Consider the following 27,677-nt stretch of genomic DNA (forward strand, 5'->3'; position numbering starts at 1 on the left):
ACAGTACTGGACAGTATGTTTTAGGAAAGTCTGAGAGAACAAATGCTGTAAATGTTGCATTAATAGTCACAAAAAAGGAGGTTTACTCAATCATTAAGGGAGTATGACAGAAAATGCAAGCCCGAATGGGCGAGTGCCATGATTTTTTTTTTTTCTGCCTGTGTATTTGTCACTGAGGTAGCATAGATTCTCGAGACAATGCTGGAGGAAAAAATGAGTGCAAACTGCAGAAGTGGACTGTTTTTCAATGCCCTTGTCTACCAGATCTTGTGAAGTTTTGTATAAACTATTCAGAAAACTCTGGCAGGAGGCTAAGGTGAGAATACAGAGAGAGTTATAGTTGAGAATATTGCATTCAAAATCAACAGTCATGAGAAATTGTCTACGAAACTGCATGAACTGGGCAATGAGGTGCTTCCCTTGTAATGCCATACCCACAAACAAGTGTTTCTTATAGTGGAAGTAGAGGGAGAACAGCACATTTACCTCAAACTTCAAGTAATTTTTCCTCACCTTCTGAGAATGAGGAAAAAGTAGAAAGTGAGGTGCTTAATTTTCCATTCTGCCAGCTGTTGGCGGGGATCTGTCACATCTACTATATATCCATTAAAAGTGACCTATAATCAAGTTGAGCAGATTTGTTTTTCAAATCTGTAAATAAGTCATGAAACTTCTGCTCTTCTCCACTCCCAGCATGATGCTTAAATTCTGCTTAGATTTAAAAGGTTAGTATAAAAACTGCAACCTGTGTTTATTGATCGAGCTTGGGTTTCTGCAGCCTCAATGTAGTTGGAGACATAAGCAATTCTGCAGCATAAAAACTACCAGAACTGTTAAGTTGTGGGCACAACATGTAAAACATTAGGTTGTGTAAGATTCATTTACAATAGGATTCATTAAAAAAAAAAAGAGAGAAGAAAAAGAAATTAACAGATGGTGTCCACCTCTTCCATTTGCAGCCATAGAATACTACTATTTAAAGCTTTCATTGTAACACAGACTTATTTTAATGCTAGCTGGCTGTAGGAGAAGCAGAGCTGTGGGATCTGCCACTTGTAGAACAGCAATGAACTTTGTACAAGGTTGCAGGTTGGGACCTGTAAGCTGCTGTTTGACTCTCTTGTAGTCATGCTTTTCAAACAGCTTTCTTGGAACTGTGTTGTCTGAAGCATAGAAGCAGAGAAAATGGAGTATTTTAAATGCCCAAGAAGGGCTATAGTAAAAACATATTTATCCATGCATTTGGAAATGCATCTTTCAACCCTAAAATCTACTTGATTCCACTGCAAGAGAGGTCAGCTTAGAAACCTTTCTGCTGGTTCCGATCAATTCAGGATGACTGAGTCACAGTCACTCTTGTAGTGTTTTTTGAGCCAAGATAAATTTTTCAGTTGTCTCTTCAGTTGTTTACTCAGCTTTGATTATTCAGAGTTCATTTCACAACACAGGAATTGGATGCTACACCTGGGTATGAAGTTTTTGCATTAGGCTGGAGAATGACTTTAAAATGTCATCACATTAAACTAGTCTTCCCTTCTCATGCAGTTTTTGGTGACATACCCTCGGTGGCTGTGTTCATAAAGATGGAATTTCTGTGATAAGTCAGTCAGCACAGCTTGTCCTTCCTGCAGGCTGCATGCCCAACATCCTCAGTCCCTTGCTGCACCAGAAGCATTTTTGGCTTTTGCCAGATTTTTATTCCGTTTCAGCAGTCTTCAAGTAGTTTCACTTCAAGCAGTCTGGCAAGGTCTTCTCCATTCGGTTGCACCTGGAGTTTCTCCAGGCCTACTGCCTATTTGCAAACTGCTCTGAAAAACTGTGCCCTTATAGAACCACAGCATCATGTTCATGTGAATCAAAAGACACTCCTCTTCTTTTTAGCTTCTTTCCTCTTGTTCCTATTTCTTTAAAGACGGTGTTTCCAGATATTCTCAATCTGTCTGGGAAAGAGAGATCTTTGACCACTTATCCCTGGCAAAATGATATTCAGTATGGGGAAATACTGTCTTGGAGCTCTATCTGAAGAAATAACCCAAGCACATCCTTCTTGAATACTTACACTATTACAGTACAGAAATCATGTGCTGTGCTTTTTCCTAGGTTTGATCTTGGATGGTGACTCTTTCTCCTTATTTTTAGCTCTTGTGAGCTATTCCAAATGTTAGGTTATCCCATCGCTGGGAATATCTTAAGTGGGTAACCTGATATATTCATTAAAATTCATGCTCCTACTGGCTTTTGAGTGACATCTTCAGAAATGCGCTCAGTTTCTGAAGCGCGCGCAGTGGCAGCATGGGTTTCATCAGTGGTCAAATGAAGACATTAGGTGCGGGTAAACGCTGTACCTCAGGGCAGTCCGACAGTCCATCCCCCATGGAAGGGAGAAAGCCCTCGTGCCAGCAGCCCAAGAGGGTTGCAGTTGCCACTTCCTTATTTAAAAGCCACTCTGCAAGTGGGATACCACTGAATACAGCTCAAAAGAGGAGCTCTTAGACCAGAAGAGGGATTTTCTTGAGATATAGTCAAGGCAGACTTCATGAATCTCTGACCTTGCGGTGCAGCAGCACTGTCTCCAGGACTGTCATGGCCCCTGTGAAAGCTTGAGAGGTTTTAGGCATTCTTGCCCCCCCAGCTCTGCAGCACCCTGAAAACCATCAAGAGAAAACTGGCTGGAATGTCAACCCCAAACTAAAATATGTTCAACCACAGTTCCCACAGACAGTGGTTACTCCCTATTCCCCTTGCAAAAAGGGAATGTCGGAAGCGTAATGGTTTTGTTTCTAAGATAATTATCTTCTGAAAGGTTCTATTTAGTACATTCCCCCTACTCCCCTCAAAAATGGAAGAAAAAAAATCAATGTCAGAAGAACGAAGCAGCAGTAATTGTCTCAGCAGCTCTGGGATGTGGGGAGGACAGCATCTGCCAATTTGCATTGCATTGTCTTTTCTGTTTTTTCCATATGCTGCAGTATAGAGTATGAGATGCATCAAATGACTTGTGAAAACTTCAGGAAAGGGTTGTGGGGGGACTTTTGTGTTTGTTTTGCGTTTTTTAGTTTGTACTGGTCTGTGTGATTATTTCTTGCACCAAAACTGGCATTTCATGGTAATTTAGGAGAAATAATAAAATCTTCTTCCCGTAGTTCTCTGGGTTAGGAATGAGGCAAGGGGGAAAAATAATGTATTAAAAGCCAGGCTCAATAGTATCAGGAATCCTATCCATGTGTAACTTTTTCATCTCTGACAGTTTCACTGAGCTGAATGCTAAGTATAGAGTGCAATTATAATATATGGCTCATGCTCAAATGTCAAGGTGCTATTTTGGGCTCAGGTTCTTGAAATAAGATAAATTCAGTCACAGTGCTTAATGGGGAGAGAGGAGCCATCTCTTCCGGGAGAATAAACAGTAGGAGAGTGTGTTTCATTTTGTTGGATGTGGTCCTGTGCTGAGGACCTGCCTGCATCTGACACAGGCTTTCACATGGGTCCTCTCTCCTTGCCCCTAAGGGAAGTCTCCTGGCATTTGTCTTCCCTGATGAGCCCCCCACATCACAACGTGGCTGTTCCCATGTCTCATGTAATTTGTCGCTTGCAGGCAGGCAGTGTAAAAGAGTTGATGAGCAATTATGTTGATGTCAGCAGTGACAATGGGTTTCTTCCTATTCCTGGTGTATAGCTGCTTTCGTGTTTGCGAATAGAAGAAATCTCTATATTTAGTTGGCTTTCATTTTGTCTGAGGAGAGAGTGTTTCTGAAAGGAAGTGTATATAAAATGGGTAAACTTATTTTGTTTTCTACCACAGACCTCTTGAAGTATTATTGCAAAGCTGACCCATTTTTACTGCTTGAAACGTCAGCCCGGTGAATTTTTTTAAATAGCTGTTTGGCATATCTCTCACAGCTTTCTGAAGAGGTGCAGCCATGTTTGCAGAAGTATTAATTATGCTATCTGGTAAGCCATACACACCAGACTTTCTGGAGCACATTTCCTCGTAAACATGGACGGTTTTCCCAAGGAAGGCACTATACCACTGTAACCATGGCTTTGTAGAGGTTTCTGATATAAATACCCAGCTTTTCCTCATCTAGTTCAGTCACCACCAGCCAGAGCTTCTGAACCCTCAGTGTCCCTACACTTTTAACTGATTCTTACATTTTGGCAAAGGTTTAGCAGTAAAGATGGTTGTCGGAAAGAGCCTTTCTTCCCCTGAGGCTTGTTGAGACCCTTACAGTTTCTTCTTCCCCTGGTGTTGCAGCCGTGTGGATTCAGTCGTAAATAACTCTGCACAGTTCTGCACTGTGAAGCCAGGTGTGGACAACAGCTGTCTTCAGTATTTGGTGTAACTGAGGTGTCTCTTGGAGCTGAATATCACCCATCTTCTATGAAAATTCAATTGCAGAACGTAAAATGAAGATCTTTATGCTGTTTGTAATCAAATGTAGGATGTATTCCAGGTTCAGAAATCTCCTCCTCATGTTTGTTAAGGGTGATATTACTGGGAGCTTTTCTTTAGTTGGTTGAGATACATACCATTACCCTACCTTCACAAACCTTGTTCTGGAATAGAGATTATTTAGGGAGCTTAATCTATTACAGTTTAATGTCAAGGCAAAACTTCCAGAAAATACTTGTAAAACCTGTTGTATTCAATTTTTGTCCTGAGAGAATCAGAGTGATATCTGTCTTCTCAGCAAGTGCATCCTTCAGTTAATCTTAGTAGATAATATTTCTTTTTATTTTTATTTAAGAGGTGATGATGACAGTTGGGAGTCAGGAGCAAGACTAGTTGACCTGTCGTCTGCACTTGCAGGAAGATTCCTTGTAGTCTCACATAGACCTTCTTCATTCATTCAAAAGTTTAGTCTTCACTCCAGATGTCGTTGTCTGATGGAATAAATTTTGTCTATCACCCTAGTACCTACTTTGTTTTGGTTCTCACTTTTTCTTTTTTAAAGTGCCCAATTTAAAAAAAAAAAATGAAGCAACTTTTTCCTTGACAGTATTACTTTTAATAAGACTGTCTCCAAGAAGTAGAAAAGTACATGCTGATCTGCATGGACCTTAATAATTCAGTATTGGACCCTGTGTTTCTTAAAAGTTTTCTGACCTTTGTCGGATCAGGGGAGACGTTATCAACGTATAGAAGTATCTGAAGGGAGGGTGCAAAGAAGAGGGAACCAGGCTCTTGCCTTTGGCATCCCATGACAGGGCAAGAGGCAATGGGCATAAACCCAAACTATGTGAACTTCAGTATGAATGCAAGAAAACAGTTTTTACTGGGAGAATGGTCAAACACTGGAAGATGTTGTCCAGAGCGGTTTTGCAGTCTCCATCCTTGAGACATTCAGAAGCCATCTGGACGTGGTTTTGGGCAGCTGGCTTTCACCGGCACTGCTTGTGCCGGGGGAGGCGGACCAGCTGACCTCCAGAGGTCCCTTCCAGCCTCATCCGTTCTCTGAAACCTCTCTCCAAGGAGCATCTGCTCCACAGTATTTCCAGAGTTGTTATAGCAAGAGCAGCTGTCCATGGAATAATTCTGCCAAAAATGTGCAAAATAATTTATGCTGCCTCTTTGCATTTCAAAAGGAAAGAGCAGTCACATGACTTCTTTCAAAGAGAGGTTTGCCCAATTTTTGCAATAGCTTAAATGATTGCTGTTATTCACCAAGGTTACTTGAATATATTCCTAATACACTGAAAACTAAGTGTAAATCAGTGAGGAACAATTTAAAAATCACGTAGCAAACAGTGTTGGAGTGTTTAGGGGGGCAGGGAGAGGAGGTCGCCGTTAATTACTTCAGGACCTCTTCCAGATGGGTCAAATGCTGCTACAATTCTGTAGCTTGTCACTTTATTCATCCCACATTTTACTTCTGGATTATGATTTGAATTTGACAGAGTCTTTAAAACTTCCATTCTTCTTCCTATCTACTTGCCTTCCCTTTTTTTCCTTCCCCCCCCCCCTTAATCTGCCTTTAGTACAAATGGAAAGCACAGTCTGGTTTTACAATTCAGAGGGAACAAAGCAAATACACTGGCTAATATGTCACCTTTCTTTTTGTACAGTTATTTTGTGTGTCAAAGACTATGATGTAACTGGAAGGTCAGGCGCTACCTTCTTTCAGCTGGCATGATCCCTCTTCCGTACCTTCTTTTCTAAATGTTCATGAGACCTTAGGTGCTGTTTGCTTAAGTGGCTGTGCTTGAGCTTAGGAGCTGCTCCCTCCTATCATCTGGAGTTACAGCTGTGTTTTTAGTGAAACATGTGGATAGACATTGCCCATGGGTCCATTGTCCATGAAATTGCCATTGCCTACCTAATCTGAATTCTCTCTGATGCTAGAGGCATTCTTTAAGGACAGATACTTGCACTGTGTAGGCTCCTGTTCCGAGCAGCCTTGGTAACTGAGCCAGTTTCCTGAATTTCGGCTATGTAAAAAAATATAGTGTTTGCCTCTTCTAAGGAAGGCTATTAAAGGATTTTTTTGAGAGAGAGAAGGGGAAAGAAGGTAAACGTGCTTTTAAACAATCCCTGTTTATACTAGGGAGGCCTGAAAACAGCCTTTAGAAAAGGTGGGATGGCAATACAAGTTATCTGTAATCTTTCAGGCAGTTAATTCAACTAATTCAAAAACTTCCAAGGCTTTGAAAATGGCTTTTATCCCAAATTGTGATAAAAATAATATTTGCAGGTGTGAAATTCCCTCATCTTTTAGAACTGGAAAGCTTTGAGAGTGGCGGTCATCAAAGCTTTGAGAGCGGTGCCGTCCTGGCAGGCTGGCAGCTGGGGGAGCCAGACAGAAAACCAGCGGGGAACACGCCCACTTGCCTCTCAACTCTTTTTTTTCCTTTGAAAGTTGAGAAAAATGTATGAAAGCCTACAAACACCCTCTTTTCTACCATCTAAGCAAAAAGTGTTTTCAGACGGAAAAACACGGAAAGGCACGGAAAAATCTTCTATCGGCTTTGAAGGTTACTGGCTTTTAGACTAAGTGGCATTCAAATCCTGGTTAGCAATGGGAAGGTAGTTCTGTGATTATTTGGTTTGTACAACTTGTCCCTTAAATCTGTTATCCAAGAAGCAACTGTCTGAACAAGTTACAGGGTTTATTTCCGCTGCTGCCGCTGCTGTTTAAGATTGCTTTGTGGGTAGGTATTTTAGTTTGTGTTGTACAGCTCATATTTTAAATAATAAAGAGATAACCAAGCTCCTTTCATAATACCTGATGATAGCTTGTCTGTTGCACAAATTAAACAGTGACTCTTGCTTTTCTAGCCCTTTACCTGACTCTTTAGGGCACATTTGTGTAATTTCCACTTCAGAATGAAAATGTTCACTGATACCAGAATATGTAACCAGATGTTTCTTTATCAAGCAGTAAGGTAGAGTGCTAAAACGATGGTTTAGATCAGGTTAACTACTCCTACCTTTATATAGACCTAAAATTACATTCGGCTCTTTGAAGGCAACTGCCAGGCTGGTGTGGCCCCCGGTGAAAATGAGTTCGACACCCCTGGTTTATATTGTTTCCTGACAGTGACGGTGCAGTGTCATGAGATGATAACATTATGCTAATCTGTATGGAGAAGAGACTTGTCACAGGGTAAGAGTAGCATGGCTACAGGTTTCCCATAGGAAGATGAGGCTGAGCCCAGTGTAGAGGAGCGACTCCTCTGCCTCCTGCCCTCTCCACTTCTCTGCAGAACAAAACAATGCTCAGCAACTGGGTGCAAACAGAAAACAACAGGATGCTTTCAACCTGCTTTGCAGTTTTTGTTTATAGGCGGAAGGCAATGGCTCTGTTACAATTAGTGCTAACTGAACAGAAAGCACTAATGCCCTGTTGTCCAGCTTATTCCCTGAAGGGATTTCTGGAATCCTTTAAAAATCTATGGATCCCTAGAAATAAATGGGCAATTGTGTTTTGTGTGTGTGGCAAAAAAATTGCCACACAATTTCTCATATAACTACTAGTTTGCATGTATAAATAACATTGTGCAGATTCTGGGAATGAGAAATAGAAATTTGCAGAAGTAAACCAGTGCATTTTAGATTATTCCAGGTTAGGTTTGAATCAAGTTTATCTTCCATGTGGAAATATTGGGGTGAGGAACCACCACCACCAGAACCCGCACTGTTTGGCAGGGAGCAGGGGAGGGAAACCTGTCTGACTCCCCTAAGCAGTAACTGGCTGATCTCTTAAGCTCTGCAGAGGGCTGCTGTTGATGACTTATAAAATGTAGTCTGTGCTACAGCCTTATGCAATGAGCTGCAATCCCTGGATGTGTTCAGCGGTACTCTTTTATAACAGTCTAATCAGAGCAAACTCTCTTCCCCATAGAAATATTACTAAGTTTGAGAAAGATGCTTGAATTTTGTGGAAAACTGTAGAAGATAATTAAATTTTTGACACTGGGCTTGGAGCATGAACTGAATTGCCAGTAAGAGACTGTGGAAGTTGGAGCCCGGGCAGCAAAGATGATGAAGGCACTGGAGCATCTGTCATATGAGGAGAGGTTACAAGAGCTGGGACTGTTTAGCCTGGAGCAGAGAAGGCTCACAGGGCTCTCATCAATATGTATAAATACCTGATGGGAGGGAATGAAGAAGCAACAGCCGGGCACTTCTCAGTGGTACCCACTGACTGAACAAGAGGCAGGGCACAAAGTATAAAACACGGGAAAACTCATTTGAATGCAAGAAAGCACTTTTTTTACTGTGAGAATGGTCAAAAACTGGAGCAGGTTGCCTAGACAAGTCGTGAAGTCGTCTTCTGCGGAGATGCTAAAAGCCTGTCTGGACATGGTCTTTGGCAACCTCTCCCAGCTGACCCTGCTTGAGCCGGGGCGGGGTGGATCAGAAGCTCCCAGGTGAGGGAGGTGCCTTCCAACTTAAACGATTCTGCATAAGTTTTGTTGTTTTGTTCTCAAGGCTATATTAACTCACTAGTTACATGGATTGATTCCACTTAAATTGTCTCAGTATGTGATAGGTTATACTGCGCTCTTCATTACCATGTGAATATGAAGCATATCTAAACAGTTTGCATTTTTTTTCCTCTCTCCTTTCCAGGTTCTGGGAACGCCTACAAGGGAGCAAATTAGAGAAATGAATCCAAACTATACTGAATTCAAATTCCCTCAGATTAAGGCACATCCATGGACTAAGGTGAGTCTATATGAACTGAATAATAAAGACATGTGGGCTGAAAGTAGAAATTCAATGAGTTCAGTTTGTTCGGTGGCTTGGTGGCTTTCAGTCCAAACTGGGTGCCTTTAAGCTGAGGACCTGGTAACTTTCGATGTAGATAAGGAGAAGATTATATTAAAGCAATGCACCGTAATATCTATTGGTCTGGGTTTTTCTGAGGTTGCCTACAGGTGGTTGGTTTGTTTGTTTGTTTTACCATGGTGCGTGTGTTTACTGTAGATTGCAATAAATCTAAATCGTGTCATGGGATAAATTGTTGTGCACACAAGTCACCTACAAAAAAGAAAGTGTTCCACTTGCACCTGTGACAGATTTGTAATGCTATTACATAACGTAACAACAAGGGCTGACAGTTACTTTCTTAATCGGTTCTCTCATAGATATTGTGATATTTGTATTCCAGTAGGTGTGCTGTTGAGAGTGTGTTTGGGGTTTTTTTTAAGTTACTTCTTAGGATTTCTTATCTAGCTTTCACAAGGAGGCACTACTGCAGTACATACAGACAATATTATATAACCTCCATGACGAAAGAGGAAACTGTTGGCACTAAACCAAAAAAATTGCCACACAATTAAGTTGTCTTCCACATGTGGAGGAATGATGGATATTTGACTTGAGACAAGGTAACTATCATTTAATTAGCCTCTTGGGTGTGGAAAAAGTTAAATATCGAGTCTTAAGCAGTTGAAACCTAGGTAGCTAGTGTTTTCTTTTTGCTGCTTGAGAAATGGCTGATATAGTAGCAGTATATTCTCATCATATCTTAAAGGCTCAGGTTTCCTTCTGCTAAGAAAGTAGTGTGTTATGTGTCAAAGGGTCACATTCCTAGCCAAGCACGTGTCCAGGTCAGACTCTTTTAGACCAAATGCTTTGTGGTGGTAGAAACTCTGTATAAACAAGCTAGAGCTCATTGAGGGTCTTGTGATAGCAGGCCATGTACTCTATAAGTACATGCCAGGCCAGGTACTGCCAGTCACTATTTTTGTGATAGATTCTCTGAGTTACGCACCACTTGAATTTTCCTTTTCCCCAGTAATCCCTGGGTTGCATTTCTGTATCCAAGCTTATTTCTGTGGGTTGGTTTAATCATTTATAATAGTATGAGAGTTCAGTAAATTCAGTGAGGCTTTTTACTACCTTATGTTAATAGGAGAAAAAAAAAAAGAGGGCAAGTAAAATCCCTGAGAGTTGATCTCTTCAGTTTCAAATTGCATCACAGTGGAAGTTGGAAGAATAAATCCAAAAGCCTCCTAGCTTTGAATACTAAGGTTGCATCTGAATTCCTGTAGTGAAGGTGTTTGGGTTAGGGGGGGTTGAATTAATACGCAATGGAGTAGGAGTAGAGTTGTACTTCAGTGCACAGAGTAGGCATCCAAGCTAGTAATATAACTGGTCTGCTGCCTGAGTAGTCTTAAGAATCACCTGTATGCACTTAATGGTCTGTTGGACCACAACAGTGATCTTTTGGCAAAGCTTCAAGAAAAAACTGAAACTTCAGTCTATTTTTTAGTCGTTCTAAAGGATTACAGGTGAAATCAAGTCAATTATAAAAAATTGAGAGGAGCTTGCCAGAAAATCAGATCTGCATTCTCCATTAGGATACAATTAGTTTTGGAGAGTTGTGCTTGCAACATAGCTTCACATTCTCAAGTCATTCTGCACACAACTCCTCCTGACATTGGCTGGGTGTAGAATAGCATTTAAACCAGTTTATTACAATTGGGTTACATGAGACTTCATTTATGAGATCTGTACTTTTCTTATTATACAAATGCTAAATTAACAAAATAGATTATCAGGCATGGTGGTGTTAATGATGCTTATACTCTCAATGTATTACTTCTAAATATCCTTTCCGTTCAACATTCTGAGCATGTTGAGCTGTGAAAGATGTAAGTGGGAATATTATGTAGAATTGCTTTCCCTTACCAGGCTGTATTGTTGTAACATCTGATGTCACAGCAGTGGGCATGTGCGGCCTCTTGGAGCTTCTGTATCTGAGAACCGAAAAGTGTGGGAGAAAAAGCGCTTCTGAACTCTGAGTGTCTAGTGAGCAGAAAAGGGATGACTGAAGAAGTGAAAGAGCAAAGGTGGTTTTGTTGTAACTATGTGTGTAACTAAAGTGCTACAGGTAGTTGCCAACAGGACTTGAACTTCAAGTTTCAGCCTCGAAAACACAAACCTATGCCGTTTAGGCTAAAGAATTACTGACGATCACAATAGTTAGAAGGTTGTTATTTTTGTGGACTACTTATGACTAGAGGATTCAGCAGACAGAAGTTAAGGGTTTTTTTGTGTGGAAGAGCCCCCAGGCATCTAGTTTTCAGCATGTCTGAGAGATAATTGCTGAGAATATAGTCACTCCCTGCTATAAGCTCTTTGACACAAGGGCAGTCTCCTTGTTGTTTCTTGGTGTTTAATATAACATGGGTATTTTTCAAAGTTGAGTGTTTTGTGGGTCCTACTTGGAGTTAATTCCATGCAATGGTGATGCCCAGTGAAGGTCCATGTTTAGGTACTGCCTAAGTGCTTAACCTTGTATGTGCAGTCTGGAACTGATTGTATTCAGTAAGGCCCATGATTCGCTATTGTTTTCAGGTCTGCAAAAGTGCGTGTAGATGGCAGTTAAGAATTTTCTTTGGAAGCTGTGGTACCTGTAGTTTGCATCTGGAATTCTGTGGTGCAGAATTCTGTCGGGTGTACCTGGTTCTGGTCTGATCTCTCTGCATTTCTGGCAGGTGTAGATCAATTATTTTCCTACTCAGTATCACAGTTGTGGTATGATCTGCTGCATTTGCTATTACCTGCTAGGTGAAGAAGAATGGTGGCTGGTGCTGTAGCAGAATGAAATAAGTCTGGGGTTTTTTAAAGAACCAGAGAAATTGTTTGAGTGAATAAGGATGAGTCCATAAAGGAATGTTGTTTCTCAGATTCATTCAGATTCAGGCTTATATTGGAATTTTGAACACCAATTTTATGGAAATCTGAAGTCTACCTTTATAGGTGTATCTTAAGAGTTTTCAGTAGAAATGGATTGGTATCATCCAGTATTGATATTCAGTATTGATATTCAATGTGATGTAGTAGTATGAAGAAAGAGCTTGCAAATTAACAGGGGTCTTTCCTCATAGAGTAGGAGACAAGTCAAGCTAACACTCTAAAAGTTATCTTTCTATGCTGAAGCAATTATGCGAGTTTACAGTGCAAACTGCTGTCAGACTGGTTTTTCAATATGTTGACAATTTGAAATTGAAGTACTTTTGTAACTTAGGAGCTGGAATCTCTCATGATAAAGCACACAGAGGCCGTTCTCCTCTCCAGTGTAGTTCTGTGTTGCCCAGGCACGTGTGTGTTTTTATACCGGTTATGTGCGTGATGCAGGTGATGATAGGAGTTCAGTGTGTCCCTGGCTAGCAAAAGAAAAGAGAATCTGAACTTTCCAGGAATCTTTCAAACAGTTCTTCCAAAACAGGACTTCTCTCTTCTTCCCCTCTGGCACCCTACCCCCATAACCCCAGCCCCAAAAGGAGGAATCTGGGACATTTTGGTTCTTTTGGGAGGTCCTCTTCAGAATACCGGAGTGTTTAATTTAGTAACATAGCTGTTCTTTTCATCCAGACCTCCCTTGGTTTTCACTTTATATAGAACATTGCTTCTCTGCCTTGGTCTGTGAGTAAGGAGCATTAAGTTGTAAGAGAAGCAGAGTTTTGCAGGGGTGGGAATATCTTCTGACAGACTGATAAACAAAAATGTTTTCAGGTTTATCTTGGGTTGGAAAACCTGTCCATTTTTTCCAACTGTATCATCTCATCGAATAAAAGCCTCTTAGAGGTTTTGCTACTGTTGTTTTTACTAGTTCAGAACTTGGCTTCTGTGTCTTTCAGATACCTCAAGTCCTTCAACCTCTTTCTTTTTGGAAGCGCAATCTGATGTCTGCTACTAATCTTTATACTTTTTTCTCTTCTTTTTTTCTCTTCTTCCAAGTAAAGTTCATCTGTGCTTTATAACTGTGTGACTGGAAAGCCAAGAGGAAATCTGAGATCAAGTGCAAGATTGTACATCACAGGACTGTTAAAGTTCAGCTTAGATGCTGAGCTTTCTCTGAAGCTTTTGGCCCTTTTTGGATGGGAGTAGGGACAGTGGGGTGGCTGACAAAAGGTCTAAACATGCTTTATAAGCTTGTGTTAGATAAGCGTTGCTTACATGGCCACACTACAGCTGGCTTTTATCCTAGCATTACTCAAATGCTACCTTCAGATCTCAAATCCCTTGGGTTTTAAAAAACAAAGTGCTGTGATTATTTCCAGAAATACAAAAAATGTCTGTCTGTGATGGCCTGCCTTCCCCCTTGCATCCAGCTAGTAAAGGATCTCATTTGAGTAAGATGTAAATGTAATAGAATTATGTAGGTTAGGCCTTGTCTGCATTGGAGAGATGACTCATTAGGATTTTTTTATACCCACCCAAGGATACTTCCATGTTTACCAGTAATGGCATTATAATGAACGGACTTACCTACTAAGCTGCACACATGCCCATGGTTTGTGATAGCAAAAAAGCATAAAAGGTTATATCAGTATAACCTGTTTTCTTTAGTCAGATCATAACCTTTGCCTTGTCTCCATTGTATAGACATGGAAGCAATTTCCACTGTAGGCAGCTCTTTAAAATGGACAGTGCATCTCTTCAGTGTGCTGTACTTTGTTTCTCCTGTTCTGAAGATACTTGCAAGACTGTTCAAAGCTGCAAACACTTCTTAAATATGCAGTTGGTGAGATAAGTTTGAGTGTGCTCGAAAGAATGGCTTCATTCACCATCCCCAAATCTGTAGCTAGCTGGTGTCTGAATCATAATTTCCAAGTCAGTGTTGAGAAGGGAAAAAAGACAGGAGTCATTTGTTTAACAGTGGAAGAGAGACAGAGAAAAAATATCATGTCTAGATTGGTTTTCAGCTTCTCTGCCCTTCTGCAGTGCACTCTTGTGGATGAATACACAAGGACTTCTTCCTGCAGCACTTTGCCATCGCAATAAACTTGCAGCAGATGAGGGCAGAGTCCCTCCCAACTTTGTAAATGCTTCCTTTTTTTCTTTTTTTTTTTTTTTTCATTCTTTAGACTGTTGAGAGCACTCTTCTGTCTGTGTCTTCAAGCGAAATTGTTATAGCAGAAGAAAATGGTGTTTAAGATGAAACTTCAGACTCTAGTTCATCCCTTCTGGCACTTTTCCAAAGCAGCTGGCCACTCCTGGCTGCAGCTGAATTTGAGCAGAACCACAGTTGGTTGTATTATAGAGTACCTTTGGATATTAACTGTAGGATCCATATTTCTGCCTATATTATCAAATTATTTCTGCTAATATTTTAAAATATTTGGCTAATATTTTAGTCAGAGTATCTTCTCTGTGTATGTATTCTTTGTATAAGTTTTACTATACTAATTACTTTACCTTGAATGTTGAATTCTTCCATACTTGTAGCAGGCAGTCCTGTTGTCTTCCCCACACTCTGGGACTGGGGACATAAAGAGTCTGGTCTCTCTCATGAGCGTGTTTTTCCATCCTGCAGAATCAGTTTCATGTCTTCATCTCATCCTACTCCTGCTCTCCTGGTTCTTGTCTGGTTTTTAAGCAGATTGTTTTGCTTGTAATGCTTCCAAAGTGACTGCTCATGCTGTAGATTTGAGGAAGAATACCAAACAGTAAAGCGGATAAATAGACAGCTTGTTTTGTCACTTCTAATTAAAACTGATGACAAAAGAAAGCAAAAAATTTCGTCAGAAATCTTGTAAATGGACTTGCTTAAAAGCTGAAATTACTGGATTTGAACTAAATTTGAATTTAATTCAAGCTGGACTTGAATTAAAGCTGAAAATGCAAACTCTTCCTTCTGAGATTGGGGTCTGATCTTTTGTAGAGCTACAAAGGTATAGTGGGGGCGAGATTGTTTATTTGGGTGGAGTTTCATAACTGGCATAAGTTCATCATGCAGCGGGGTCAGTTCTCCACCTCCCACTTGCACATTCCTGCTGCTTCCTTTCTGCATTAATGTTTCTATAGTAGCAAAATCCTCTTGAATAACACAAATGTTCAGGATTTGGATTACCTTTCTTACCTGGCCGGCCACTCAGCCCCAACTGGAAGTGTTGGGACAAGGAGCAGGGCAGACCTGTGTGGCCAGGAGAAGGGCAGAACTGTCTTTTCCAGAGCGAACAGGAGGTGATTTGTGCCTGTTGTGAAACCATGCCCTGACCTCTTTCTGAAGAGTACAGTTCTGGTTTTCACTTGGTGTGTAATGACTTTCCAAGCAAAACGTGAAAACAGCTCTGCTGGAGACTAACTGAAAAGAAAAAAAAAAAAAAACCACTACAGGTTTTTCTGACAAATTCATGTTTCCCAGCTCCTTTTGTAGGAGCAATGATTTTTGGTACTGTAAATCTCTTACCTTCATCTAAAGCATGAGAAAAGAAGCCAGGTTTGTCAGGTGGTAAATTATCCTGCCTCTGCCCAATTTGTATGCAGTAGAGTTGTTTAACAATAACTGAGTGAGCATTAATGTAGCATTAAGACATTATTTGCATCAGTGCAACTATGGAAATCAGATGCTGAGTTAACATGTCGCCTGCAATGTACCGTCTGTTTAGTTGTGTCATTGCAACACATCTGTCCAGGCTGTTCATAGCGGCTGCCCATCGAGGCTGAGAGCGCTTCCAGAGCTGGATTTTTGGGGATTCTCTCTGAGAAGAAGGGGAGCTGTTTTGCTCCGCTTAACTTTGTTGCTTTCATTTAGAGCTTGTAGAAGCAGAGCACATGCACTGGGTAACAAACGCTTGCTCGTTCTGTCCCTGCCAGGTCCTCAATGGAAGGAGCCCAGTAACAAGTGTGTGGTCTCAACAAGAAGTAGCTTTGGAGACAGGTTCCTGGTCCTGTTCCCAGTTCTGTGTTGGCTCATTTGTAAGCCACTTAACCCTTCTGTCTTTATTTCATTTTCCCCCGCTCTGTGGAAGTGCCACCTGACAAGCATTTTTGACTAATAAGGGGTTTGCTATTTCTGAGCCGCTATTTAGAAAAAAAAGTGTAGGGGGATTTAATCAGTGAAGGAAGTTGGGGGACACTTATATTTTATAATAACTTCCAACACCAGTGCCTCTTTGAACTTTTTAACCTTCATTTGTATCACAAGTTCTATGCACTTCAAAATAGCCAAATGGTGTATTTCAGAAATCCCATTCTGAAAGCCTCAGGCCCATGGAACATGCCTGGTCCCAAGGGCAGAGCTTCAGCCGCAGCTTTGGGTTTCATTGTGTCTGCTGGAGCTCAGTGCAAACGTTGCTCTCTCACGTGTCTCTTCCCTCTCCTTTTGTGTTTATGAATGTGTCATGTTTATCATAAGGCTTTTTACATTAAACTTGCCTGACCAAAATATTGCTTCATGTCATGAAGTCATGATAATCATATTATGCAAACGCATTTTTAAAAAGTTGATTTTAGGGTCATGTCCTACATCTGACGATTTTGATTGCTTGTAAACAGTAGAAGTTTTTGGTTGAAGGGAGGAGCTTTTTCTCTTACCTAATGCTCACCTGCCATCAAAAATGTGCTTACAAACCGAAAGGGGACGTGCGTAGACTGTCAGCCTGAATCGGTGGTGTGGGTGCTTCTTGGCAAAGCATATGAGTCTCTGAAGCTGGTGAGGAAATTCTTAACCGTGGTGTCACAAACTTGATGCGTTAGCAACAGATGTCATTTTCATAAGCCTCTGCTCTCTTGGGCAGCACAGCATGCAAGCGGTATTCACAGTCTGCATGCAAAATGCACAGTGGTTGATGGCATGAAGTCATGTCTCTTAATACACGTTGGCTAGAAGAGCACCTTGGTGTAACATTGTGAAGCTTTGGTGTTGGGACTTAATTAGACCAAGACAACGGACCTCCGTGTTGTGCATGGAAAGTCTGTTTGAAGAATGTCAATGACCTGAAAGTCAGAGCAACCATTCTGTTAAAACAATACTTAGCTCTTGCCCCATGTGGTTTTATTTGAGAGCTGAATGCTGATGTGAGTGAAGCGAAATAGAATCCTGTGCTTTCCATCCTTTTTCTTTCATCTTTCCATGTGTATCAAAAAAAAAAAAAAATCAGAAGGGGAATGAACTCCCCTACACTGGTAGGAACTATTTCAAATTAGTAAGATAAAGTGTGACCGCCCTGCTAGTGCACAAAGACTTCATCTAAACTGAAGTCATTTGGGGATGAGAGCCACATAGTTCACCAGGGGCATTTGAGCCTGGCAATTGTTTTTGAAACGTTGAAGATGGTAGCAGTTCCAGAAAAATGAAAGGGGAGTAACGTAAAATTTGCATTGATAGCAGTATAACTTAGAAAGGAGAGAGGAGTGTATCTGGCCTTGCTGTTGAGCTGTTACAGTCTGTCAGCATTTGAGCATCACCAGCATGCCTGAAAAAAGAAAGAACTTGCACTGGTCCCTCAGCTTTTTGGTGAAGTATATTTATTGGGATCTGAAGGGGGTGGGAGGGACACCCAAAAGCTGTGGTTTTGGATGAGTCGGCATTTCCATTTGACATGATCATTCAGAGATTTTTGTAACTCATCCAAAAGAAAAAAACAACCAAATATAAAACCAGCAGCCTGGGTTTCAGCCTGAAGTTCATTTGCTTTGCAGAACAAGAGGTTTTGAGTTATGCAAGTGCAAATTTTCCTTGAAGAATATTGTATGTAAAGCCTCTTTTTTTGCATTTGTTTATCTCCAAAACAGGTTCATTTTTTAAAATGAAAACTTGAGCCTTCGGTCCCTCCTGTGGACAAATAGCCTTACACAAGGTCTTGTTTCATTTTAGAAAAATGAATTGCTGCGCCGGTGGGGTAGTATTTGATTGCTTTAAAAGTTCCTGTCAGTGTTTTATTTTTGTTTTTTGTTTGTGGACTTGCTGTGCCTTTTGCCCGGCCATATTTAGTCTGCATACTAAATGTTAGTCCGCCCAAACACTTTACTTTGTGCACTTAGCTTTTTTTCTTTGGTTTTTTTTTTTCCTTTCTCCTTTTTCTTTCTTTTGAATTTTTTTTTCTTTTGCTTTCACCCAAATGTATTTTAGACTGAGACAGACTTTTCTCCGATGGGCCGGATTTTAGTCCGTGCACTAAATTTTAGTCCGCAGACTAAAAATAATCCGCGGATTATTTACTAAATCGATTCCCTCACTGAGAACTACAGAGCCCTTAACCTCCCGCTGAGCCGTACGCACGAGGGACTTCACGGCCCACGAGTCCTGCCGTCTGTCCGTCCTCCCACCCCTTCCCACCACGGAGCGCCGGCCCGGCATTGCCGTCGCTTTGGCACCCCATGGCATGGAAGTGCCAGCGTACCCATCGCCACGGGCAGCAGCCGCTCGTGTAGTTCTCGGTGGGCGAATTGGGCAGCTTTCCCGGTGGAACTGTGTTGAATGGGAAGAGCTAAAAGACTTCAGGGGTTTTCGCTTTTATTTCTTAGGACGTTATTCCAAAGGGAGGTGGGAGGGGATAAATTGAGGGGAAAAAAATTTTAACGGGTGCGACGGGTATGAGGGGGAATAAACCCACAATAGAGAGAAATTCAGTCCATACCCACACGCCTGAGGTGGTACGTCCAGTTCCTGAAGAATCCTAAAGAGATATCGCCAGCAAACAAAATCCAGTGGCGGGGGAAGTCAATCCAAAATGGAGAATAATCCGCGGCGGCCTGAGTCACTCATAGCTCACGCAAATTAAAAGCATCCAAATTCAAAGTACAGATCTCAGATTTTTACTTCCTCTTCAGCACAAATTATAAATTGCTAGGGGGTTGGGTGTTTTTGGAAAAAAAACCCAAAACAACCCAAAAATTTACAGTGTTTCTCTGGGACAGATTTACAAGTGGGATGCACCTTTGGGAACAAGCTAATCTGGCCCCATTGTCTGTGGACGTTTATATCTAGGACCGTGGACTGAAAATTCTTTATGATGGGAATTTCAATTACCCTTTTAGTTCGAGTTAGAGTTTTGATTTCAATTTTTGTTTTTTATTTTTTTAGTAAATGCACTGGCATTGGAACATAAATTTAATATGGAAATGTTTCTATACTATGCCTCACCATTGCACAATCAATATTTTTTTTTTGGCATACACTGTGGTGAAGTTGGACTTGCTGCTATGGAGACTGATGTTTAAAGTTTCTAATTGTATAAACATTTTCTATGTCCCCCACACCATGGATTTCTTATAATATTGGCTATATTTTTCCTTGCTGGACTATTCTCTTTTGGATTGACTCCCCCTGTTTGGATTATTTCACTGCATTATCATCTTTAGGACTCGTCAGGAACAGGACATTTCACCTCAGGAGTACGGGTATGTACTTGAACATTTTTTCAAATTACTAGGCGTAGCCTTGAAAAGAGGAGAGAAATGCTAGAAGTGGAATATTGGAGTTCAAAACGCATCCTTGAGGCAGAAGTCAGGTGAATGTTGCAACACAGGGTGATAGGGATAGGATGGGCACAGGCCTGTAACTCACTTCATGTGTTAGTCACTACCTGTTGCAGGGGGAGGCCATGCGAGGCCTTCTAATTTTTTTTTTTTTTTTTTTCCCCCCCTCCCTGGTTTAAAGCAGTTAGGGTTGACTTGCGGAACTGCCTACCCCAAGTAACTTATTTCTGATCCAAAGGCAGAATGAGCAGTTCTTAGCAGAGTTTAAGAAGCAGATACTAGGGTTTCACTGACTTGAAAATGCATAGTTGAAGAATGGACAATAAGAGTACTCCTTTTACAGGTGGCAGATTTGTGACTGCCCACTAATTTGCTCAAGATAAGGGCTTGTTGTCTTTGCCTTAAGGAGAAAAAATGATTTTTTTTTTTTTTTTTTTTTTAATTTTAAACATCTCTGTAGTAGCTGATATGCGAGCTGTCCTGAGGAAAAAACACAGCTAACAGTGAAGTACTTCAGTTTCAAGCTGTGGTAAATCTAGCCTGTTAAAACATCAGTGCGAAGGTGCATGACGGAGACCTTAGTAGTTTTATCTCATATTAAATACCAAGCAACTTCACTTCTGTGAATTTACCTCAAGACATACTCATTTGTGCTACTTAGCGTGGGATAAAGGAAACAGAGAGCTTGCCTTTTTTTTAATTGGAGAAAGATTTTGTTCTGGTCAGGTGTTGAGTTGGGAGTGATACTTGGGTTCCCTGCGCTGGGTTCAGCAGCCCGGGCTCTGCAGGCAGCGGGTGCAAAGCAGCTTCTGCTGCCCCTCAGTGTTCGTGGCACAGTGGGCAGAAGTTCTCTGCCAGCAGTGTTAAGCTAAATAAAGCCTTTCTTTTTTTCTTTTTGTCGCTATAGGCCTTGTTCGAAAACTTTTTTGGTTTGTTTTGCACTAACCCGGTAGCAGAAATAAATTCTGCTCTTTCTCTACCTGGCTCTGACTCTTTGACTCGGGATTCCCTGCCACACAAGTTAGTACAGCACACACTGCAGCAAAACAAGGTGCTCCTGAACCAGCTGGGCACCAAGGGGATAAAATTTCGGTCCCCAGAGAACTTAGCATTTGTTTGATTCTCTTTCAAGAGAGCATATATGTCTTTGGTGTAAAACCTACTTAAGGGGGTGCCTGTGCAAGTTCATCGTCTGCAACTAATTAGCATGTCCTGCACTTTTTTTTCCCCTCTTTTCTCCTTGGTGCTGTGTGGCTTGGGTTCACCTGCACTGGTGCAAAAGCATTTTGGATTAGCTCAATTTTTATGAAAAATGCTGGCATCAGATCTTAACACTCACACCCACCCCACTCCCTTTTTCCCGCCCTGCGTATCTCCTGCAACATAGTGAGAGACAAGTGCTGGAGGAGGCCACCCAGGTCACATACATGATTAGCTCATATTTTGGTTTTGATGTAATGAGAAAGGAGGATGGGGGTGTGATTAGCGGTGGGTAGAACCATTCTTAGAGGTTTAAAACAAAGCTGCAGTGAATAACTACTTTTTGTAATCACTCAAGGTAAAAATCTGTTAGAATAAAATAGTTGGTTCTCTTGACGCAATTTTCAACTGTCCTTACAAATCCCAAATGTGCAGGAATTATCCCAATAAACTTATGTGAATGACTTGCCAGAATAAGGTCACGGAAGGAGTAACTTGCAAATTAGAGCTAGACATTTCCTGCACCCCACCTGTGCTTTCCTTGTTGTTCTCCAAAGTTGAACAGCAGCCTCCATAGCAACAATCTGACCTGCCTGCCTGCAAAAGTCCATGTTAGTAAGACTTCATTCACTAGCCAAAAAAAAAACCCAACCCAAAACCATAGCGAGGCCTTATCCAATTTTTACATTCAGTGAATCCTGCTCATTTGAACCCTCCTCCCCACCTTCACTTCACCCCATATGCATGGCTGGTAGCACCTGTGTGTGTTTGTCATGATTTTTGAATGAGTTTCCCCTTCATTCTTAAAGTTGTTTTTCCGAGTGCGCTCTCAATGCTGGCATTGCACCCTCACTCTAGTGCGAGACGTTGCAATTAACCCTTTCTCAACCCCAGGAACTAGATTTTCCCATTCTTACTTGAGGACTTTGATTAGAACAAACCACAAGTTTGTTCCAGCTTGTTGGGCAATGAGAGGTTTAATTGCTCTGACTTGCTTCTGGTCAGCAAAGAAACGAAACGTACCCAGACAACCTGTTTCTCCTTGCTTGTTTTTGTTGGGTTTTTTTTAGGTCTTCCGGCCCCGCACTCCACCAGAAGCAATTGCGCTATGTAGCCGTCTGCTGGAGTACACCCCCACTGCCCGCCTGACTCCCCTGGAGGCCTGTGCGCACTCTTTCTTCGATGAACTACGGGACCCAAATGTCAAGTTACCAAATGGGCGAGAGAAACCTGCACTCTTCAATTTCACCACTCAAGGTAGCCTGTGAGCGTTGAAGGATCCCTTCTTTTAGAAGAAGCACTGGGATAAATGTTTGCTGTAATCCAGGTGTTGCTCCCTCAAAAATAAAAAAATCTCTGAGCAAGACTAAGGTTATTATGTGGTTGTGTTAGCAGCTGGCCGTTTCAAAAAGAGAGGAAAGAGATTTGGAGAAATGGGTTACAGGATTTTCAGGTGCCCGGTGCCTTCCATTCGAATTTAGTGCAGGGGACCAAGGGTTGTTACTATTGGATTGCGTCACAATGGCTTACGTTTGCAGCTCAGTGTCTGCAACCTAGCTGGTGGTTTTGTGTGAAATATCACAGTCAGTGGACCGTGGAGATTAGATTATCATTTTGGAGATGATCCTGCTCCTTTATACCTGAAATGCCATAATAAGGAGCAATGCATATTAGGTTTGGCAGGGGTTTGTTGCATTACTGCCCATTTTGGTTCTAGATGTGAAATAAACACGGAGGCTTTAGTGTCCAGATTTTATGTGCTGTGCAGTTTATCTCACATTACATTGGGTTAGTCACTTAAAAACTGTAAAAATGATGGACAACTAACTTTTTTATTTGAAGCCAGACTGGTATCAATTTTAAAACCATTCATGTATTTTCTTCCACAGAAGTCAGAAATGTAAAACCAATATCCCCCCTAGAACACTTTTGCCTGCCAAAACAGAGAATGTGAGAAGTATGGCATACAAATATGCTAGTAATTAATTTTGCAACACTTTTTTTTTAAGTGATTAGCTGCCAATTCTCATCTTTTGAGCAAGAATAGATCTGTGTACATTTTCTGTTGAAAGTCTAAAATACCTTTTGGCTCAGTTAGCATCAACCTACTTTTTCAAACTCTTTAGTGCATGCAATGCTTATCTGCCAAAATGTGAAACAGAGCCCTCTCTTTGAACATGTGGAGCCGTTCCATTTTATTTTTTTTTTAAAGTATCTTTACAAAGTGATATTTTAAGCTGTCTGGAAATAAACTTTCAATGTCCTTGAGTGGCTGCCTTGTAGAAAGTAAACATACTGAATATATTAAAATGTTTCCAAAGCTTGAACACCTTAAAGTGTTCAAGAAAATAGCTTGTACTTCCAGGTCACTGTCCTATGTGCTGATTCCTGCATCTGTTGTTATGAATTTAGTAGTTATATTGCAGGCCCTTCCTTGTTACAATATTGATAAACTGTCTTTTCTTAATACTCTAAGGCCATCTTCAGTAGCTAAGATAGTTTTGATCCCAGTATCTTTAATACAGCCTCACTCCTGTTCTTCATGAATTTCTTATTGTTTCCTAATAATTTTAAGATTGGGCCTGTCTACTACATGAAAACAAGGATTTCAGAAGGGGTTGGAAAGTTCTATAGCAAGTCTTTTTAAAAATCCTTAGGGGAAGAAATAATATATGTATTGGGATTGTGTCCCTGGTTTCCCCCCAGGTAGTGTGGGAGCTGCTAGGTAAGCTACCCTAATGCTCAAGCAAATTTAAAGCTCCTCTTTTGCCATCGTAGAGAGCTGATGTGCTCTCCCCTTGCACAGTGACTCATGGGAATGGCAAGGTAAATCGGTTCCAGTGGAATGATTTCCTTAAGATTCAAAAAAACAGGTTTCTGTCATTGTTAGGTGCCAGTTTTACCATCTAAAAAGGGAAGGCAGGACAGAGGCTGGTCAGTAACACAATTCCAAATAAGTTCCGTTGCAGGTGGCCAGCCAACCTCAAAAAAATAACGAGTTTTTTGGGTGTTTTAAAATAAATAATTTGTTTAGTGTTGTGATTTTAAGACCTTTGTAATTAATATATGTGCAGTAGCGAGTCTCGTGTAGGAGCAATCCTGATTATGACCTCAAGATACGCAAGAAGCTTTTGCTCCTCCTGTGACCACAGTGCGGTCCTTGCTCTTTAGCCAGACTGTGCAAGGTTCTCTCAGAGCAGAAACCCCAACCAGGAAATGGATCGAGTCACTGGAAATCAGATAATGACTCATGTTAAGTTATCTGTGGTAATTTAAAAAGTAGTGAAAGACATCCTGTTGTCTTGAATGACAGTTGTTTTCAACAAACAATATTGAGTTTTAGAAGTAGCATTTTATTTGGCTATATCACAGTTGCTGAAACCCATGAAGTAGGAGGTAGCTGCAGAAGGCTTGAAGGCAAAACTGTTAGAAATAACAACATAAATCTGACCATCAATGCATTAGATTGATTTTCAGAAAGAACCTAAGCGTCATATGGAATCTGCTGATCTGGACGGTGATGCTGCTCAGATAGTCTAGAAAATAAGCAGCGAGAATATATGAAAGATAAAGATCATGGTCTTTGGCTGGCAGCAGTAGTTGTGGGGCATACAGGTGCTTTATTGTAGAGATCGGATCTGTCAAAGAGAGCTTTTATCTGGTCACTCTTAATGACTTGCCTTTAAGTTTCTCTTAGGATTTAAACAAATGCTATATGCTAATTGGGGTTTGAAAAAATTATTTTGGCCAAATATCTTCACTAGTATCTTCACTAGCCACAGAGCTGCAGTTCAGTAGCTGTTAGACCTGCAAGACAGAAAGCAGTTTTTCTCTTAGAAGATGAATTTTCAAACAATCTGTGAAATGACTACCATTTCCTAAACTTGTAACATGTTGGTGATTGTGCTGGGTCACAGAGCTTACTGTCACTCCATTAAAGACTGTAAAATTCTTCTGTGATTCAGCACTTAGGAATGGTTGTCATGCTTCTTGATGACAAACGACTTTTTTGCTGAAGTATGGGGGGGTTGTGTTTTGTTGGGTTTTTGGGGTTTGGTTTGATTTTTAAATAAGCCTGACTTGAGGCCTTCAAAAATATTTTGTGTATATATATAGATAGCTATATAAACCTCTTCATTTCTAACCTGTTTCAATGTGACCAGAAATCCTTAGTGTGACCATTTCAGGGCCATGTAGGTTGGTTGGTTGGTTTGTTTGGTTTTTTGGCAGAGTATTTTTGTTCAGGGCATGTGGAGAGAGGAAAAAGGGGTAATGATGAAATTTATGCTGCTTCTAGCACTCCTCTAGGTTGAGGAGGAACTGCTGGAATAAATTGAGTTACATAGAAAGTTTGCTGTTGTGACAACGCAAATGTGACACAAGACTGATTTCTCCAGGGGGCTCTGGGACTGTTGATGTACAAAATGTAACCATACTGAAAAGGAGCACTGCACTGCTTCGCATCACCAAGCATTTTGTTGTGTTTGGGGAACGAAGATGATCTGGCATTCTAGTAAAACTGGACATCTTTGTGCCTGCTGCTTATTGGAGATGCAAACTGGCTGCAGATGACATGATTTGATCAGGAGAAATCCAAAGCCGTTCTCCCAGCTGATGTGAATGGGGATTTGGTCTCATAAATGAATTGGGATAGCTGCTCTGTTCACATCATGGTGTTGAAAACTTTGGATTTCCTTGATCACAATAGCTTCTTGCAGCGGTATCAGTTGTAATTAACCCAACCTTGAATTGCAAGTTTGATTTAGACAGGCACGCTGCAGTTCAACAGCTTGTCCAAATACCATCTCGGAAATCACTGAGAACAGAGATTCACAATACTTTGTAGAGTGCAGATACCACAGGTCAAGCTTTTTCCGCAGTATTGACCTGTCTCATCCTTACAGACGAGATAGCTGCATAAATAAGGTAGAACGAAAATTCAAACAAGTTCTCAAGTAAAGCTTTTGTTAAACTTCAGACAAAATAGTTCAATTTACTTTGATTATTTCTTGTCTGAATTGACCTGCTCCTCTAAGTGAGGCTTCAAGACATTCAGAGTGTGCTGAACTTAAGAAACTTCATACCAAGACAGATAATGTGGGTTTGAGAAGAAAGGAACAATATAAGTCTTCTAGTCTCTATGCAAGTTCTTTAAGGTAGCTTCAGAGAATTGGTTGCACTTACCTTAAAACAACAAACAGTATACTTGTCATAATTGGCTGCAAAAGGAGATGTTCTGACAGCATTAGATGAAGGTATGGGAGGAATGAGAGTGGGGCTGAGGTGCCGTTGTGGGCTGTCGTTCTGTTGGACCAGCTGTTTCTTTGGATACAGCCGTGCAGACAGTCTATAGCTGCATCCTTGAGGCACCACTTAGCACTGGAAGGTACCAAATGTCATTTGGTTTCCTCGACATTTTAGCTCTGCTTTTGTTTGGGTCACAGCCCCCTATTGCTGCCAGTGATGAGCAGAAAATAATGTAGGGATGACATACACTTTCAAAAGAGCAAGAGAAACAGCAGATTCCCAGTAATAACCCATTTGAGAAAGAGCTTTGGACAAAAACAGTAAAGGAGCATTATTTTATAGCACGGAGCAGCTAATACCCAAGATAGTATTAAAGTACGTAAAGGGCGAGTGTCAGGAGGATGGAGCCAGGCTCTTCTCTGTGACAGCCAATGATAGGACAAGGGGCAATGGGTACAAACTGGAACACAGGAGGTTCCACTTAAATATGAGAAGAAACTTCTTCATGGTGAGGGTGCCAGAACAGTGGAACAGGCTGCCCAGGGAGGTTGTGGAGTCTCCTTCTCTGGAGACATTCAAAACCCGCCTGGACACCTTCCCCTGTAGCCTCATCTGGGTGTTCCTGCTCCAGCCGGGGGACTGGACTGGATGAGCTTTCGAGGTCCCTTCCAATCCCGAACATCCTGTGATTCTGTATAGGTTTATCACTGTTGTTCAGCTTTGACACTTGAGGATTCATGTTTCTGCAGTTTATTTTTCCATTTAAAATGAAGACTGACAAATTCTGAATTGTATTGTGAGCATATGAATTCTGAATTATTCTCACATGAATTTGAGAATTGGTATTTGTACAAATGCTGTGAGTATTGAAGCTTTCTAGAAGGACTAGCTAGGTCTGCTTAGACCTGAATGGAGTATTACAGGATAGATCGGATGGGTTGCAGGTAATTGTAGCAGCTCCTGTTTGGTCCTAGACTGGAGCTTGTGTTCATAAGTGCTGAAATTCAGTCCCAAAATGTGTAGTAATAAGAGGCTTGTAAACAGGTGAGAGTCTTCTGCATCTTGCCTTCCTAGCAGAAAATGAACTTAATGTAACTTAATGGAGAAGAAAAAATCACCAAGTAGACTAATGATCCGTTTAGGCACTAAGTTTAAAGCTTGTGTTAAAGAAAAGCAATAGGCTCTTAAAAATGAGCCCAGATAATTTAAGACTGCATACAAAACCCCCTAAGTGTACCTATGGCATGATCTGGATGGGTTTTTGTACAGCCCTTGCTATCTGGAGGCCTTGCGTAACAAGCTGTCTATTCTCATCTCTCCTCGAGATGACCTCCTGGCGCCCCAAAAGTCATCAGTCTCCTTCCATGAGGTGACTGTTCACATCCTTTTCACCGGATGTCGCTTCCTCAAGAGACAGCCAGTCACTCCTGTTTCTGAAACAAACAGGACCTGTCTTGTCTCAGCTCAGTGCCGCCTTCTGTGAGGCACTAGGTTCTCTTGAAAGGGTGCCAGAAAATTGTCATTTGTCAGCAATGTGTTAATCCTCCCACAGTTGTGGCTGTAAGAT

General features: G+C 41.1%; 1 protein-coding gene across 3 annotated transcripts in view; it reads left to right on the plus strand.

The window, feature by feature from the left end:
- Window positions 1-27,677, plus strand: part of GSK3B (glycogen synthase kinase 3 beta) — a 158,900-nt gene that overhangs the window by 117,566 nt on the left and 13,657 nt on the right. For 2 of the 3 annotated variants that reach the window (XM_065631626.1, XM_065631608.1), the window contains exons 8-10: window positions 9,074-9,169; window positions 19,547-19,585; window positions 21,934-22,120. In XM_065631626.1, the coding sequence (XP_065487698.1) occupies window positions 9,074-9,169; window positions 19,547-19,585; window positions 21,934-22,120 (322 nt within the window). The remainder of the gene's footprint in view (window positions 1-9,073; window positions 9,170-19,546; window positions 19,586-21,933; window positions 22,121-27,677) is intronic. The other variant, XM_065631617.1, reaches the window with a different exon arrangement.

This window comes from Caloenas nicobarica, chromosome 1, assembly GCF_036013445.1.
Source record: "Caloenas nicobarica isolate bCalNic1 chromosome 1, bCalNic1.hap1, whole genome shotgun sequence".
NCBI lineage: Eukaryota > Metazoa > Chordata > Aves > Columbiformes > Columbidae > Caloenas > Caloenas nicobarica.